Genomic DNA, 18,384 nt, shown 5'->3' with positions numbered 1-18,384 from the left:
TTTGGGTCATCATGGATAATTCTCAAAAAACATGGCATTGAGTGGAAAGCTAAACATAAATGAATTTATATGACATGATTCCATTGTCACCAAGTTTTAAAATAAGCAAAACTAAGCTATATATTGTTTAAGGTTATACAAGGGTATAATTATCACAAAATTCAGGGTAGTGATTAGATCATGGAAGGAAGAGAAGGAAAGAAATGATTAGAGAAGGACGTATAGAACTACTAAGGCATGGCACAATATTCTATTTCTTGGCCTAGATGGTAGGTTTCCTCCCTCTCTCCCTTTCTCTTTTGTTCCTTCTTCCTTTCCTCTGTTCCTCCCTCCCTCCCTCTCTCCCTCTCTCCCCCTCTCTGTCTCTCCTATTTTTTTTTTCAACATATAATTGTTTGAATTTTGAATTCATGACAGTCACTGTTCTAGGAGCTTGGAATACATCAGTGATCAAAACAAACATCCTTGTTCTCATGAACCTTATTTTTAATGGGGTAAGAGAGACAATAAAAATTAAGGCTAATAAGGCAATTATTTATAGACTAGACAGTGTTGTGTTATGGGGAAATAGTTGGTGGGGGTTATCGGGGGCAAGGGAGGAACATGGGTGGAATTTGAAAATTTTTTCCAGGGGAGGAGTCATTCATTGACAAGGTGACAGCTGAAGCTGGACTTGAAAGCAGAGAGGGAGGCAGCTATGTTGTATTTGGGGGAGAGGCATTTCTAACAATGATGCCGGTACAAAGCTCTTAAAGCAGAAAGGTATCTGACATGTTGTAAGACAGGAAAAAAAAGAACAGTGTGGAGGTCAGTGTGTCTGGAGTAAGGCAAGCGGGTGAGGAGAAGAGAAATGCAAATTGACTCAGCAAGATAAAGGAGATGAGGGTGGATCACAGAAAGCTTTATGGGCAGCAGTATGTTGCACCAAGACCCAATTGTTACATTTCAGAAATTTTACAAACTATTTGTTAAAACTACTTCTTAAAAGTAAAATTATATAAACTTACAATTAAATAAACTGTATTCAAAAAAAAGGTGATAAATACTCAGAACTCATCATTGCCTAATTATTTTGATACATTTTACTATTATCTGTGTTGCGAGGTTATTTCTACCATATCTGTAAAATGCAAATATATAACATGCACCTTTTCCCAACTCCATGTTTAGAGAAATTATATGGATAGCTTGAAACTGGCCATGGTGGGGATATTCACACCATGGATATCATCAAACTTTCTGAATTGGGGCTCAAATTATTGTTTTATTGATGTCTAAAATGGTGGAGATAATGATAAAAATAGAGATTGAATTTAAGACTGTGTCATGTCTATAGCTGCTACATTATAAATAGCACAAAAATTGAGGGAATTTTCTTCCAGCATTCAAATGCCACTAACCAATTAAATGACCAAGAAACCATCTGCATCTCTGATGAACAAGTAAAGTTGATATATGCCTATGTTTTCTAAGTTCTGACATATATTTATGTACTTTCATCTTACTCCTTGATAGAAATGAAAATATCAGTCTGAATGACACCCATTTGTCTGTTGCAACCGTAAGTCGACAATGGACACAAGAGTTTGTCAAAAATCAGTGAAAGCATTCTGTGATAATCAATTAGCTGTATAGAATTTATAATAGACTATTGTATATTTTATTATTACTTATAAATTATGTGCTACTCATTCTTTATATTAATAAACCTGTATAGTAATAATAAACCTGTATATATACATACATATATATACATATATATGTGCGTATATATACATACTTTTTTTGAACTAGTTGTTAAACTTTGCCAGCATACTACTTCTTTGTAGGCCACTATAATGATTGTCTATTATAAGAATGTACACTTTGTTATTTACTTATAAATAGTGCATATGTTTTTATGTATTCCTTTTCAGTATACTATATTTCACAATTAAAAAAAATAAAAAACTAAATAACTTTAAAAATCCTATGTAAACACTAAGGAAATTGAATCAGCAGATAAAATTATCCCACAAATAAAACACTAGGCTTAATGGTTTTTAAAGATAGTTCTACCAATTTCACATAAGCTCAAGAATTTTAAAACTCCAACTCATTTTATGAGGCTAGTATAACCTCAATACTAAAACTAGACAAGGTCAGTATGAGAAAGAAAAATAACAGCTAATCTCACCCACAAATATAAATTTTATAATGCCAGCCAAAGTAATACATACACTTTTACAAAGTTAATACCTAACAATTAAGTTGGGTTTATCCAAGGAATACAAGATAGTTCAACATTAGAAAATCTATTAATATAATTCACTGTATGAACCAATTAAAAAGAAAAATATTGAATTATTTTAAAAAGCTACAGAAAAGACATTTGTTAAAACTAAACACTTTATTTTAAATTTATTTTCTTAATATTGATGGGAAATTAACTTCATAAAGAGCAGATCAAAGAAAGTAAGAAATATCACACTTATGCTGAAACATTAAACATCTTCCCTTTAAATTCAGAGACAAGCTGAATGCCATTATCACTTCCATTTCAGATCATTCTGGATAAACTTGCTAGTGCAGTTGACTCAAGAGAAACAATTATAAAAGATATACATTTCGGAAAGGAAAAAACTGTCATTATTTGCAGAAGATAAGTATTCAAAGGCAAATTGGATTTGTATACACCTGCAAGAAATACTCATTCACAAAATCAATAAAAAATATTAAATACTGATGGAAAATCCAATAAAATATATTCAGAAATTTAAAATATAGTTTTGTTAATTATAAATATTAAGTGATTACATAACATATTACATGCTTAGTATGGTGCCTAACATCTAATATCACTATCAAATATTTTCTATCATCATTACTATTGTTATTATTATCAAAGAAAAATGAGCTTTCTGAGAAACATGAAAGAAGACATAGGAATGATAAGATATATATGAATAGGATGACTCAATACCATAAAGATGACAATTCTCCCCAAACTGATATCAAAGAAATTCTAATCAAAATCCTATTTTTTTCCTTCGTTTTTGGTGGAACAGATGAGCTACTAAGCCAAAAGCAGGTCTCAAATGAATAATATTATATTGAACATATTCTATGGCTCTCAAGCAATTATGTAGGAAGTAAGTCACAAAAAGAAACTAGAAAACACTGCTATGTTTGAGATTTTTAATACATATTCTAAAATGTCAAGCTTGCCTTAAGCTAGCTCTAGGTTTCCTTCTGGTTCTAAACAGCTGTGATTTGGGCCCAGTGCAACTCCAGTAGCGTCTCAGTTCCCATGTTGCTTCCTTTTCTCACTTCTTAATCATCTTTGAGCCTAGTATTTTGGGGTCTGAATCAATATCAAATAAATCAGAAAATTACTCAGTACAGTAAAAAACATAGTGCATTCCATTCCAGACTGACCACCCAGATTTCATTCTGGGACATAACTAGTTTTCTCAAGTACACATTCTCTTTGAGAAGATGGAAAAGAAAACAGATCTGGGATTGATTTATGGTTTTTATTCCAATCTAGGTGGATTTGGTGGACCTGAGTCAATTTGGAATTCTTGTGTCTAAAGAGGAACCAGTCTCTCAGGTGACTTACAAAAGCAACCCTTCTGCTTCAAGGGAGAACAGATATTTGTGTTTGCCATTCAGGTACTGTTCTAAACAAAACCTAATCTACTCCAGCTCAGCTTCAGACCCAGGTGTTGCTCATGACGCAGGATGGCAGGCCACCAGTGAAAATGAGTTACTTTTATATGGCACTTTAAAATGTATACATTTCTTTCCTGTATAGGACTTCCTTGGTTGTTAATTGGGGGCATCTCTCACCCACTGGCTATCAGTATAGGCAAATGTACTCTTCTATTTTTTCTCATTTCCTTGGTGCCTTGTTCTCAAAGCTGCATCACAGACATTCAAAACTCTGGAGCATAAATGCGGATTGGTCAGAATTTATGGGAATGTCTGCTCCTTCATTAGGACAAATAGGATTTTCCCAATGATAACATGTACTGAGGGTAAGAAAAGTTATGTGATTGGCCTGAGACTTCATAGGTAGAAATAGAAAAGTGACTTTCCTCACCATTTCCCTCCACCTGCCTCACTAGAGGACAGTCACACACCCTCTTAAAATCTCCTGTTTGCTCTTAAGTAATACAGAAAAACATAGAGACTGGGCAGAGACTTAAGATGCTGAGGAAAGCTGAATACATGATGAAGGCATTTTCCTCACACTAAATGGATACATTTAACCAAAAACAGTTTGGGTTGGAGGAAAGAATTTTTTCCTTTTTGTGTTTGCCATTCACTGGCTTTACTTTTTGAAAACACATGTGTCAAAAAGGAATGCATTTACATACAACATTCTTAAACAGATTGTTCTCAGATCCTTAATAGAAGGCTTACTGAATGAAATGACTCTTTAAAAAAGTGTTCTGTTTTATTGATGACCCAGGAGCTGCATACCTTGGGGCCTAAGCATCCATACCTTCTACTGCTCTAGGATTAGTGGGATGTTTTTGAGACAACTATGAAGTATAGTTTCAGAGCCAGCATGATGATGACCAAACATCCGGGATTCTGCTCCGAACCGTGATGTTTAACCAAGCATTATATAACCTGCTTATTTTCATCTCAATGCAATAAGGAAAACCTCATCTTCAGTATATTTAAGACCAGAGGTGATGGCAATGGGAAATTACAATGGCAGTATCTGATACACACTGATTTTAAAATAGATGTCTATTTTAGTTGCTGTGCTTTCACAGCAGATCACATTTTAAAATTTTTTATTATGAAACATTCTATTCATAAAAAATGGATATTTACATATATAAAGCATATATGTTAGGTATAACCATAATCACCAAATGAACATGTATGTCTAGAACCCAACCAAAGAAGTAAAATATTACTAACTCCTAAATAAATTCTCCATCCTTTCCCTAGATTCTCCGTTCCGAATATTTTCCCCATCATTCTTTAGTTTTATCATGTGTGTATTCTAAAACCTATTATTCAGTTTTTAGTTTTTTTAAACTTTCTATAAATGGTATCTTGCTATATTATAGCAGCTTGCATATTTTGCTTAATATTATTTGTGTCTTTCATCCCTGTTGATATTCACAGTGAAGTTTTATTTTTCTTAACAGCTGTATGCTGGTTCATAATATGAATATGAATCACAGCTTATGAATTCATTTTACTGTTGTTTGCAGATTTTTGCACTCATGAACAATGCTGCAATGGATGTTTTGCTCATGTCTTCTGATGCACATGAGCAAAAGTCTCTCTAAGGTAAAAATACAGAAGTGAGATTGTTGGGAAATATGGCACGTGCATCTTCAGCTTTTTTTTTTTTTTTTTTTTGCGTTACATGGGCCTCTCACTGCTGTGGCCCCTCCCGTTGCAGAGCACAGGCTCCGGACGCGCAGGCTCAGCGGCCATGGCTCACGGGCCCAGCCGCTCCGTGGCATGTGGGATCTTCCCGGACCGAGGCACGAACCCGTGTCCCCTGCATCGGCAGGCGGACTCTCAACCACTGCGCCACCAGGGAAGCCCCAGTTCATTTCATTTTTACTTTTCTTCTTCAAAATCATACATAAGGTTTTCCTATCTCTCTTGGACCCAAACCAATGATGTGACATCATGTTACCCATCTAATACATTGCCTACATTATTCCCACTTGCCCAATTTCCCTGTTTCACTTGCCTCCTGTTATTTCTTGCATGTCAGCCAAGCTCCACATCCCAGATATTGTGCTAGTCATTTCCTCTTTCTGAAAACTTATTCCCCCACCTCTTATGCCAGACCTCCCCATAAGTCTTTCTAACCTCCTCCATGTATTTATTTACATTATCACTTTCTCAGTAAAGCCTTTCCTAGCCACCTTATTTAAAACTTCAATCCTGCTCCTAATTCCCATTCTTTCATGAAGGTAGGTATTATTGTCTCTTTAGTTTTTTACTGTATCCCAGAAGCACAGTAAATAATAATTACAATAATAAAAGCCAATTCATGTAGTAGCTACTATTTTAGGTACTTGTAAGCAGATTACGTAAATCAACTCATTTAATTCTCCCAAAAACCGATGTGGAGAGAGAGGACTTCCTGTTAGAGTGATGTAAAGAGGCCGAGGGTTTCCTCTCCACAGAAAACAAGTATACAGTTGGAAAACATTAACAAAAACAACTATTCCATCACACCGGAAATCAATCAAGGCAACACAACACTCTGAGAAGCATTTATTGAAAAATTTCTGGAGATTTAGGTTAAGAACAAGAGGAACCTGTGACCTTCTTGCCTGGAGCTACTCCCAACCTCCTCCGCCAACCCCAGCTTGAGAGTGGAAAACAGCTTTGCTGCTAGAGGAGGTAGACTCAGTTGGGGTTGGGACAAGAGGGAAACAAAACCCTGTTTTCTCCAACATAAAGGTGGATTTAGTTTAGAATAAATGGGGAAAACCCACAGCTTTGCAAACCTGAGATTGTGGTCCAAGTTTGGGGTAACTGGTAGACCAGTAGGATTTAACAGAAAAATCCTAGCAATCAAAGAGCCCTGGAAGGGCTGAGATAGCTCTCCACTGATTATCTGAGGAACATCTCTGACTGGCTGAGGAACCTTGAGAGGGTCTTCCTGCACTAGTTTGATTTTTCAAAACAATGTTAGAAAGCAGTCTCATATTCTTGAATTTCAAGATGTTTTAAATGTTAATTATTAAATATAAAGTCTATATTTCTAAAACTTTAAAAAATATCAGTTACAAAGTTTTCTAAGGTTTTTGTGTTATTTGGTGGAAAGGTAAAATTATTGGTTAACCTCTTTGTTATTTACTATTGATTATACATTTAAAATCTTCTAATTAATTATGAGAATAATAGGAATAGAGTGCAAATGTTTCAAACCATAAAGGAAATAAATTAGGATAGAACAAAAACTTAAGCAGTAAAAATGAAGGCAAGAAAAGTGGGGAAAAAAAATAGTAGATTAGGACTATCCCTCTGAATTAAAAAAATGGACGGATATTGACTTTTCTTGAATGTTCTTTCTGCATCCTTTGAGACGCATTTTTCACCTTTTATCATTAATATGGTGAATTGCAGTAATAGAATTTTTAAATGTAAAACCAAATTTGCACTTCTGGCATAAACCCGATGTGGTAATAAATTCAGTCTGCAAACCTATGACTTCAGTAGAGGTAAACAGGTGCCCTCAAGAGAGATTGTGGCTCCAAAGTTTCCTTATTTCTCTGAATTTCTGTTTTATCTTTATTTGGACAGGTCCTAAGGGTGTCAATTTCTTCTCAACAATATTTCATCCAGGATTGTTAGTTGTTTTTACCATATTTCTTTAAGTTTATCTAGATCACCATTGCATTGGAAATAGAAACCAAGTGTACAATTTTATAAATAATGAAAATTGGACATTATTTGCTTTATTCAAACTATGTGTACTCTACACAAATACCCCTTGGAAATTATATTATCAAAATACTTTATAATTTTAATTTGCTTAAAGCCAGACTTCCTGTGCTCAAATCTTGGTTCTACATTTTCTAACTGCAGAACTAAGTTATTATTACTCAATTCCAGAAATGTAAGTTGAAAACTTTATGCAAATCTAAAATTTACCTCTGTGTGCAACATAACATTCAATAGATCACAGTGCCAGAAAGTTTATTAGGAAGGGAGCAATTGTAGCCCTAATACAATTTTGACACAATGTTTTCTTTTATGACAAATAGGTTCCAGGTGATGGGTTGATATTTAGGGTTCACTGTTGTTCATTTTAGTTAAAACTTTCTTAGAACAGAGTGTATCTTGGTCAATTGGATTCTTTGGATTTGTTGAAGATAAATATTTCAAGTCAATTTTTTCAAACTTTCTTGAAAGATATGGGACAGTAAAATAGGAGGGAGTGGGAAAAACCTTGGGGTAAAGAATCAGTTTTGACTCTAGTGCTTAGAAGCTGTGTGATCCTCGGTTTCCAAAAGTATAAAATGGGGATAATACTTTCTACTTCACAAGGTTGTAGGAGAAAATAGGACAATACGTCTAAAATGCCTGGTACATAGGAGGGGTTTCAGAAATCTTGTTTCCCTCCTCTCTTCCCTTCATTGCTGAAAATCTAATATATTCATTCATTTTCCTTTCTGAATGAATATATTCAAAGTGAAGTTTAAGCATTCATTCTTTCATTCAAAACCACATTCAGTAAATAATTTTACAGCACCTGTAGTATGCCAGGGACATGCCAGCTCTGAGAAATAATGACAATACAATAGATATTGTTCCTGTTTTCAAACAGCTTATGGTCTAGCGATTTATATCTTATAGTGCTTCAGGGTCAATATCATGAGTATAATTTGTTCATATAGAGGGGAAATTCTAGTCACTTGAAGTCTCCAGTTAGATGGGTTTGAAAATGTTTTAGTATGGTCATCTGGATCTTGTATTGTGTGATGTTTTTTATTGAGTGACAATAATGTATGACTACAAAGACCCTTCGTAAGGGCCAGGAATAGCTATATAATTGCAAGGCGCAGTGCCAAATAAAAATAAGGCCCCTAGCTCCAAATTTTTTAAGAATTTCAAGATGATGATACTAGAGTATTTAATTATGCATAGGCCATTCTGAGTGGGGGGTGGGGGAGGAACTGTGTGATCACACAGGTTATACATCGAGGAAGTGGTCCTTGTAATGGCTGTATAGAGCCACAAATGTTTGGGAAACTCTGTTTCCTTTCAACTAAGATCAGACTTAAGTGGCTGGGAGAACACAAGTTACAGACTCAGATGAAGGCATTAGATTGGTATTTTTAAAAGTTTTCTAATAGCAGAGGTGGAGAAATAATGCAGCCCCATTCAGGATTAACTAACTATTTAATTAAACAAATATTTACTGAGTGCCTGTGATATGCCCAGCACTGTACCAGGAGCTGAGGAAACCCTGGGAAACACAGTAGACCACAACCCGACTTTTGAGGATTGTACGTTCCCATGTGGAAGACAGAGGATAAGGAAAGGAATAAATCAACATCATTGATTATGGACTAGTGATACCACTTTGAAATGACTAAACTGGGTTTGAATAGGGGAAACCAGGACAGAGGACATTACTTTTAGTGGTCAAGGAGGGTCTTTTTGGTGGGCGGCCTAGCATGGGGTTTTAGGGCACTGCATTTGTAGAGGAAGAATGAATTTCAGCTCCTTCACTTACTAGTTGTGGGATTTGAGGCCAGTCACATAACTGTCCTCTGCCTCAGTTTCCTTATCTGTAAAATGGGAATGATAACAGTAAGATCCATGTGAGAATTTAAAAAGTTATTAAGTACTGTGTTTTTCAAATTAGAAATAAAATACAGATTGCAGAGGGAGGAACACTCCAGCCAAGGAATGAATCAGCCAGCCAAGAAGGAATCAGCCTTGCAAAAGCTCCAAGAGGAGAATTCCTGGCTGAAGAAACAATTATTGCAAAGGCCCTGGGGTATTATAAGAACCTGCCAGAATGCCACTGTGCAGGGAGTATAAAGCATGAGAGAGATAGGTCCATGGGATGCAGCATGAAAGGAGATGGGCCAGATGTGGAATTTGAAAGCTAATATCCTGCATGAAGGATAATGACTGATACTAAATCACATGCCTTGGAAACCAAATAGACTAATTAATCTGAATAAAAAACATGTCAGAAATACAGAGCTAGCCTCCCATTTGTTTTCTTTGGTAGCCGATTACAAACGATTCTCCCAACTCATCCATGAACCTGTCAGCCAAAGAAGTAACTTAGCAAAGCTGAAAAAAACATATACTCAAATCTCTAACACTAAGTGTTGCATTCCTAATGCAACACAAAACTACTTGGAAAGCCTAAAACACAGGATCAAAAGCACCTCTAGAAATGAACAGGATGTTACTGTGCCACATAAAGTCTTGTTGCTCTTTTATTGTCCCATCCTTCACATCCACTTCACTGCCACCCATGTCAATACTTCTGCAGCCCACATGGCACAAACAGAGCAGAATGTCTTTTTATTTAACATACAAACCAATTTTCTTATGAACAGTCAAAGGGTAGCCAAATTCTAAACACCTCCAAGGGCTTGCATATTTTATAAAAGAAGAAATCTAGGGGGAAAAAATCCAACATCTCAGAGGAGGAGTTAGGACAGAGAGAGATGGTAGTAAACCTTCATAAACAACCGTACCTTGAGCAGCTAATTCTTTCCACCTCTCTTTGTTCTGCTGGATGATGTCCGCCAGGTTGTTTTTGAAGCTCTTCAGGTCCACGCTTGCAAGGGAGTAGTCTGGGGAATAGGTTCCATCATTCATGGTGCCTTTCATATTTGATCGTCTAGAGGAATGAGAAAGATGTGATAACATAATGGTGCTTGAGCTAATAGTAACCACCAAAGAAAACAGGAAATACCAAGGGCAGTATATGGGATGAGGAAGCAAAGCCTGAAACACGTTACAAAACCAGCTACAGAAGCAGAAAGGCAGCTGCTCAGGCCCAGTTTTGAGCACCTGTCAGAGCTGCTCACCTCCTACCTTCCTCCCCTCATGGAGAGGGCCAGGCTCTGTTGGGATTCCCAGAGCAGCAGGTCAGGGCCCACATGTATTATGGGGTGCGGGTGGGTGAGGCCTAATTAGAGCAGCAGACCCTTGAGATGAGCTGACTTAGTGGTGAGTCCACTGGTGAGCAGCACAGCGGCATCATCATTCTGGAGCTAAAAGTGGGGTAATGGTCCCTGCCCTTCCGTCACCATTTAATCTCTAGGATAATGTGGATCTTTCTCAGGTAGAACATTCCCTCAGTTTCCTCATTAGGGCAACATTTAGGAAATGCTGGTATGTTATTTGGAAAAACTATGTGTTCAGATGGACAAGAATTTAGCATAATTTTTCTGCAACTGGAAGTTTTAAATAACATCCCTTAACACATTTATCATTGAAAAAAATCTAGATTGAAATATTTTAAGTTACATGTTATACAGATCCACTGTATTCATGTCATCTAAAAGGCTAACTTTGATGTAGGCATCTTTCTAGACATACAATTGGGCTGTGATTGATTTGTTAGCAAGCCAACACAATGCCCGTCTCCCAACTGCCCACCACTACCAGACATGTTACTATATCCAGGACATAATTCATACATTTTAATGAAAATTAAAATAATATTTATTCTCTTGAGTATTGAATACAATTCTGTTATACTCCTTAGTACTTTGATATTTTTTGTAGTGGACATCAAATTCCTAATTTCAAAGGCAGATGCAATATATTGTAGAGCCATTAGGTGGCAATACTACCTAATAATTCTTCTAAGAATTTCCTGCCTAATGTAAGGAATAATAAAGATAATCATAAGTAAAAAGGAAAAGATGCAAAAAAGAAAACATCAAACCTGCTTGCTCCATAGGAAGGAGTTTTGGTTTTTGAGTCTTCCTCTATAAGAGGAATAATAATTTTCTCTGTTGAGTCTGTCAGAAGAGAAAATGTTGGCTCTACTATGAAATCAATGAAACCTACAAAAGCAAAAACATAAATAAATATATTCAAGTGTTACAATTTCCTGAATTCTAACATTAGTAATAATGCAGAGATTCTGATGCTCCTGATAACAAGTTTCAACTACAACATTGGTTCAGCTTACCCCTTGCAATTTTTTTTTTTTTTTTCCCCGGTATGCGGGCCTCTCACTGGTTGCGGAGCAGAAGCTCCGGACGCGCAGGCCCAGCGGCCACGGCTCACGGGCCCAGCCGCTCTGAGGCATGCGGGATCCTCCCAGACCGGGGCACAAACCCGTGTCCCCTGCATCGGCAGGCGGACTCCCAACCACTGCGCCACCAGGGAAGCCCATTGCAATTATTTTTAATCCAATAACACAATCTTTAGAGAGAGTTTAACTGTTCTACAAAATCATCTCTCAAGCAGTGGAAGTGATACAATTTAAGCTTGCTAACTCAAGTGTATTGGGTTTCCTACTTAATATTCAGCCTCATCTTATTGTTAACAATAATTTCAGCTCTAACCAGAGTCAATCTATTTTCCTCTGTTAACGAGAGGGATCACTCTTCTTTCTGAAAGGTCTTCATTTGTTCGTTGAATTTTATTATTGACTAACAAGAAATAATATGTAAGCTCCAAAGAAACTAAATAATTGAAGTTTTTTTCTCAAGCCACAGGAAGGCAGCCACTTTTTTTTCTCACACTGTATCAGTCAGAGCTTTCTGCCAGTGTGTTAATATTTCAAATTACTGTTTATTATTCCCAGGATGTAAAGCTTTAAGTTCGCAATGTGTGGGCGTATTCTGTTAAATCAGAACAGAGAACAGCATTAATCCCGCCACTTTGAGATGACAGGATTGAATAAAGAATTTTACATTGAAAGTACTCATCAAACTAGAAAATGACACACACAGAGAATGGGGCACGGTCCTTTCGGAGCATTTACCACCTGTGTTTAGGTGGAGGAGGAGACAAGCTCTGTGTACATTCAACACCCGAGGTCCCAGGAGAGGTGTGGTGCTGGAAATCAAGCACTTGTTGCCTTAAACACAACTGGGAGCAACAGACTACCATCTGAATATAAGAGAACACTGCGGGTATGCTTTTTAAATGATAGTGTCCTGGGAAATATCTATATTTAAAAAGTATCCTATCCATCAGAAACTTGGATAAAGTAATTCACATTTCAAGTAATTGTATTCACCATAGCATACATTAAGATGCATTTTTTTTTTTTTTTTTTTTTTTTTTTGCGGTACGCGGGCCTCTCACTGTTGTGGCCTCTTCCGTCGCGGAGCACAGGCTCTGGACGCGCAGGCTCAGCGGCCATGGCTCACGGGCCCAGCCGCTCCGCGGCATGTGGGATCTTCCCGGACCGGGGCACGAACCCGTGTCCCCTGCATCGGCAGGCGGACTCTCAACCACTGCGCCACCAGGGAAGCCCTAAGATGCATTTTTAATTCAAAAATTTCAATAGTTTTGTGTTTGAATTGATGACTTCAAGTTGAGTCAATGTTAATTGACCACCAGGGTGTTCTTTCACGTTTTGTCTATGGTTTTAAATGCCTGGGATCTAGAGACTATCAAATGAGTCACCTCTACTAACATGGCAGCAATTTACATTACGGCAATAAGCCTCACACACTTCTATTCTTCTCAGCTTGCCCAAGGAGGTCCTTAACCTGACATATTCACAACTTCTAAACGATGAGAGTCACCTGTGTTATGGTAGCTAGGAAAACAGCTGTTGGAACATGGGTAGGAAGAGGGGAAAGGTGAGAGCAAGAAGCTTTCTGACAGCTGACCACCACTTTGTAGGAGGTGGTACCAGACCAACTAGAGAGGTAAGGCAGTCATCCTTATATTTATTGATCATATAGATCAGTAATGAAGATGCTGGCCCAGGGAATAACTATTACAAATATATGAACCATGCAGCATAGCAATAATATGTTTTAATCATGGGCTGGACTTGAAGTCTCCAATATAAGCGCAAATGAAAAGGATAAATATGGTTGGGAGCAATATCATTTTACAGATTTCCTGTTGTTGGCTTCCCTATTCATATCATAAGAATTTTTTTCCCAAAAGAATATGAGCTAGTATATTAAGAATATTATGCAAACAGTGATAACAGATATATTAATATTTTCATTGGATTGTCCTAAATACAAAGGATTAAATTACAGAAAATAATCAGCAACAAAACAAGAAATGCTGTCTCTTGCAAAAGAAGAAAGTCCTCTATTTTGTAAAAGGATTACAAAGAGAATAACAATTATTATTCACTAATACTGCTTTATTGAGTTCATTTTGTGAGAATGTTTCAAAATTCTTCATTCACCACCATATAGATCAGTCTAAAGATCAAATTCATCATGAATATGGAGTGAGGTTTTCATGGGTGAACAACATCATGTATCCATTTGAAAACTGACAGGCACACACCCGCTCTCCACAACCACCAATCCTCAGTATTACCTATTTGGGACTGCGCCACCATCGTTGACTTCCGATCACAAAGTGGGGAAAATGGAAGCCCTAATTCAGCTTCTTTATCTCCCTGTGGAAAGGAAAGCCCATTAGTACAGACTTGGTGTGGAGAAACTAAAAGCAGCTTAGATAAAAAGGCTTAAAAAGCTGCATATTTTATTTCTTAATTAGCATTGTGTATTTATCACAAAACAAAAAGCTATTGTTCAAGTTCATATAATTTTACTCACATGGTCTCCTTTTGGGGATATGTTGCATATGGCACACATTGCAGAAGTAAAAAAGCATGAACATTTTCAGCATCTAGAGACTCCACATTGGTATTACAACCCCTTGATTATAAAGAGACAAACCTTTGCTCTTTGGAATTTTCTAAAGTCACCATAAAATAGTCATCTCGGTGTGTTATTTGGCATTTAATTAACAATCCATCTCATGGATTTTTCTGCTTCATTTTTCATGCCAAATACATCAGCAGACCTTCAGTATCAAGAATTCATGATTGGACGGCTTTTTAAATTTAAAAGTGTATGAGCATTTTGAAACATCTTTTTACTTATTAACCAAGTTTTACTGAATCTCCTACAGCAAGTAATGAGGAATATCTGCAACATTCTTACATTCTGTGTGCATAAATTTTATTTTAATGTATTCTTCTCAGAGAAAATTGAAATGTCAATGATTTTTTATTATTTGGTCTTATCAATTGTAGATTGAGCACAAAGGTTAAAGAATTCCATTTTTGTTTGGGTTAACATCATAATTAGATTTTCGTTTCCTGAAATAAAGGTGGCTGCTCTGGACAAAGCTTTATTATGATAAGGTTTATCAAACATTGGTTCTTTGCATTCAAGATGTGCTCACAGAGAAAAAGGAGGTAGGATACTTCACTTGCCCCATTCACTTCAACTGCCCAGACATTTGAAAGAATGCTTTGGGTTCTATTTTCTCCTAATCTGTTGGTTGTATACCTTCATGGGGTACACTGGCCTTGCATAAGACCACAACTTAGAATATATGGTTGAGATCAGGGGACAAAAGGGAGTGGCCTTTACTTTGTAGCAGAGCCCATATTACAAGGCAAACCTGTCTGAGAACTTCAGTTTCCTTTGCTTCCTCTAGCAGCTTTTCATCATGATCTTTACAACTTTATGTCAACATGTGGCTTTAAAGTTTTTATTGATGATGTTTTCTAGTGCATTTACGCTAAACTATGCCTCTGATTAGAAGGGAGAGAAAGTTTGAAATGAGAATTGCTTGGAAAAATCTAGATACAGTCACCAAAGAAGTAGGCAAAGTAGCTACAAACAGGAATGTCTCACTATGTCATGACTTAGAGAAAATAGGGCAAGAATTTCTGTGACCTTTCCCAGCAAGCCTCACCATTCCCCAAGAGAATAACATCCATTCCATTTGGAATTAATATTTATACTTGGCTTAAGGGACAGATGCGGGGGGGGGGCAGAAATTACTGTGTCATTAGCCTTGGAGTCACAAGACGCAGAGCTAAATCACTGCTGTTCAACAGGCTGTCTCTGTTACTTCAGACACATCACAGACTTTGCCGAAATGAATTCTCTGTTACCCAACTCAGTGATTTCGGTTGACTTGTTTTTAAGAATAAGGATATAATAGTATCTACCTAATAGGGTTATCGTGAGGTTATCTAAAATAATTTATGTGAAGCCTAAGGACACTGACTAATATATAGTCAATAGTCATTAAATGTTAGCTAATAAGAATCATAATTCATAATACTAGCTAAAACACAGAGCTGTGCAAATTAGAGGTATTTATGAAGTCTAATGCACATCTTGGATGGTATTAAACCACAAGGAAAAGGATTACTACTTAATTTACAGGTAATGGGGAGGCATTGGCTTTTCCCCTCTTTATTCTATATGGAATTGACATAAGAGGAATTCTACTTTTGAAACACTAATTTGTTGGCAGTGTGGGAGATGGCTTGGGGTAAGTTTAGGGTGAGGCTTGTGCTTCAAACCTGAATGAAAAGGAGACTTTGGGGCCACTAATAGAAATAAGATGATCTGGATGAGGGCTTGATTTGAAGACTATTATGAATTTGATTTTAACATGTTGAGAATAAAGTGAAAGAATAATATTAATAACTTGCTAAAATATAGATGATATTACTATTATTAAAGTAGAAATAAGGCTACTCATAGACTTCATGGGAAATATGATACTGGGGATTCCTTTTTTTAAAATTTAATTAATTAATTTTTTTATACAGCAGGTTCCTATTAGTCATCTATTTTATACATATTAGTGTATACATGTCAATCCCAATCTCCCATTTCATCCCCCCCACCCCACCCCGTGCTTTCCCCCTTGGCATCCATATATTTGTTCTCTACATCTGTGTCTCTATTTCTGCCTTGCAAACCAGTTCATCTGCACCACTTTTCTAGATTCCACATGTATGCGTTAATATATATATTTGTTTTTCTCTTTCTGACTTACTTCACTCTGTATGACAGTCTCTAGGTCCATCCACGTCTCTACAAATGACCCAATTTCATTCCTTTTTATGGCTGAGTAATATTCCATTGTATACATTACCATATCTTCTTTACCCATTCTCCTGTCTATGGGCATTTAGGTTGCTTCCATGACCTGACTATTGTAAATAGTGCTGCAGTGAACATTGGGGTTCATGTGTCTTTTTGAATTATAGTTTTCTCTAGGTATATGCCCAGTAGTGGGATTGCTGCATTATTTGGCAATTCTATTTTTAGTTTTTTAAGGAATCTCTATACTGTTCTCCACAGTGGCTGTATCAATTGACATTCCAAACAGTGCAAGAGGGTTCTCTTCTCCACACCCTCTCCAGCATTTGTTGTTTGTACATTTCCTGATGATGCCCATTCTAACCAGTATGAGGTGATACCTCACTGGAGTTTTGATTTGGATTTCTCGAATAATTAGTGATATTGAGCAGCTTTTCACGTGCTTCTTGGCCATCTGTATGTCTTCTTTGGAGAAATGTCTGTTTAGGTCTTCTGCCCATTTTTTGATTGGGTTGTTTGTTTTTTTAATATTGAGCTATATGAACTGTTTATATATTTTGGACATTAATCCTTTGTCCATTGATTTGGTTGCAAATATTTTCTCCCATTCTGAGGGTTGTCTTTTCGTCTTGTTTATAGTTTCCTTTGCTGTGCAAAAGCTTTTAAGTTTCATTAGGTCCCATTTATTTATTTTTGTTTGTATTTCCATTACTCTAGGAGGTGGGTCAATCACAGATCTTGTGTGATTTATTTCAGAGTGTTCTTCCTATGTTTTCCTCTAAGAGTTTTATAGTGTCCAGTCTTACATTTAGGTCTCTAATCCATTTTGGGTTTATTTTTGTGTATGGTATTAGGGAGTGTTCTAATTTCATTCTTTTACATGTAGCTGTTCACTTTTCCCAGCACCAGTTATTGAAGAGACTGTCTTTTCTCCATTGTATATCCTTGTCTCCTTTCTCATAGATTAATTGACCGTAGGTGCATGGGTTTCTCTCTGGGCTCTCTATCCTGTTCCATTGATCTATATTTCTGTTTTTGTACCAGTACCATATTGTCTAGGTTACTGTAGCTTTGTAAAATAGTCTGAAGTCAGGGAGTCTGATTCCTACAGCTCCGGTTTTTTTTTTTCTCAAGATTGCTTTGGCTATTTGAGGTCTTTTGTGTTTTCATACATATTTTAAGAGTTTTTTGTTCTAGTTCTGTAAAAAAATGCCATTGGTAATTTGATAGGGATTGCACTGAATCTGTAGATTGCTTTGGGTAGTATAGCCATTTTCACAATGTTGATTCTTCCAATCTAAGAACATGGTATATCTCTCTATCTGTGACATCTTTAATTTCTTTCATCTGTGTCTTATAGTTTTCTGAGTACAAGTTTTTACCTCCTTAGGTAGGTTTATTCCTAGGTATCTTATTCTTTTTGTTGCAGTGGTGAATGGGATTATTTCCTTAATTTATCTTTCTGATCTTTTGTTGTTAGTTTATAGGAATGCAAGAGATTTCTGTGCATTAATTTTGTTTCCTGCTACTTTACCAAATTCATTGATTAGCTCTAGTAGTTTTCTGGTGGCATCCTTAGCTTTCTGTATGTATAGTATCATGTCATCTGCAAAGAGTGACTGTTTTACTTCTTCTTTTCTGATTTGGATTCCTTTTATTTCTTTTTCTTCTCTGGTTGCTATAGCTAGGACTTCCAAAACTATGTTGAATAATAGTGGTGAGAGGGGACATCCTTGTCTTGTTCCTGATCTAGAGGAAATGCTTTCAGTTTTTCACCATTGAGAATGCTGTTTGCTGTGAATTTGTTGTACATGGCCTTTATTATGTTGAGGTAGGTTCCCTCTGTGCC

The 18,384-nt window shown here is 36.6% G+C and overlaps 1 protein-coding gene across 6 annotated transcripts in view; it reads right to left on the bottom strand.

The window, feature by feature from the left end:
- Positions 1–18,384, bottom strand: part of PDE1A (phosphodiesterase 1A) — a gene marked incomplete at both ends in the record, with an annotated part of 346,535 nt that overhangs the window by 24,159 nt on the left and 303,992 nt on the right. For 4 of the 6 annotated variants that reach the window (XM_082658757.1, XM_082658754.1, XM_082658753.1 and 1 more), the window contains 3 exons: positions 10,206–10,393; positions 11,408–11,528; positions 13,993–14,074. In XM_082658757.1, coding sequence (XP_082514883.1) covers positions 10,206–10,393; positions 11,408–11,528; positions 13,993–14,074 — 391 coding nt within the window. The remainder of the gene's footprint in view (positions 1–10,205; positions 10,394–11,407; positions 11,529–13,992; positions 14,075–18,384) is intronic. The other 2 variants (XM_082658758.1, XM_082658755.1) reach the window with 1 other exon arrangement.

This window comes from Grampus griseus (genome assembly GCF_964374135.1).
Source record: "Grampus griseus genome assembly, chromosome: 7".
Lineage (NCBI taxonomy): Eukaryota > Metazoa > Chordata > Mammalia > Artiodactyla > Delphinidae > Grampus > Grampus griseus.
The sequence above is the reverse complement of the archived record's forward strand: the minus strand, read 5'-3'. Positions and strand labels throughout refer to the sequence as shown.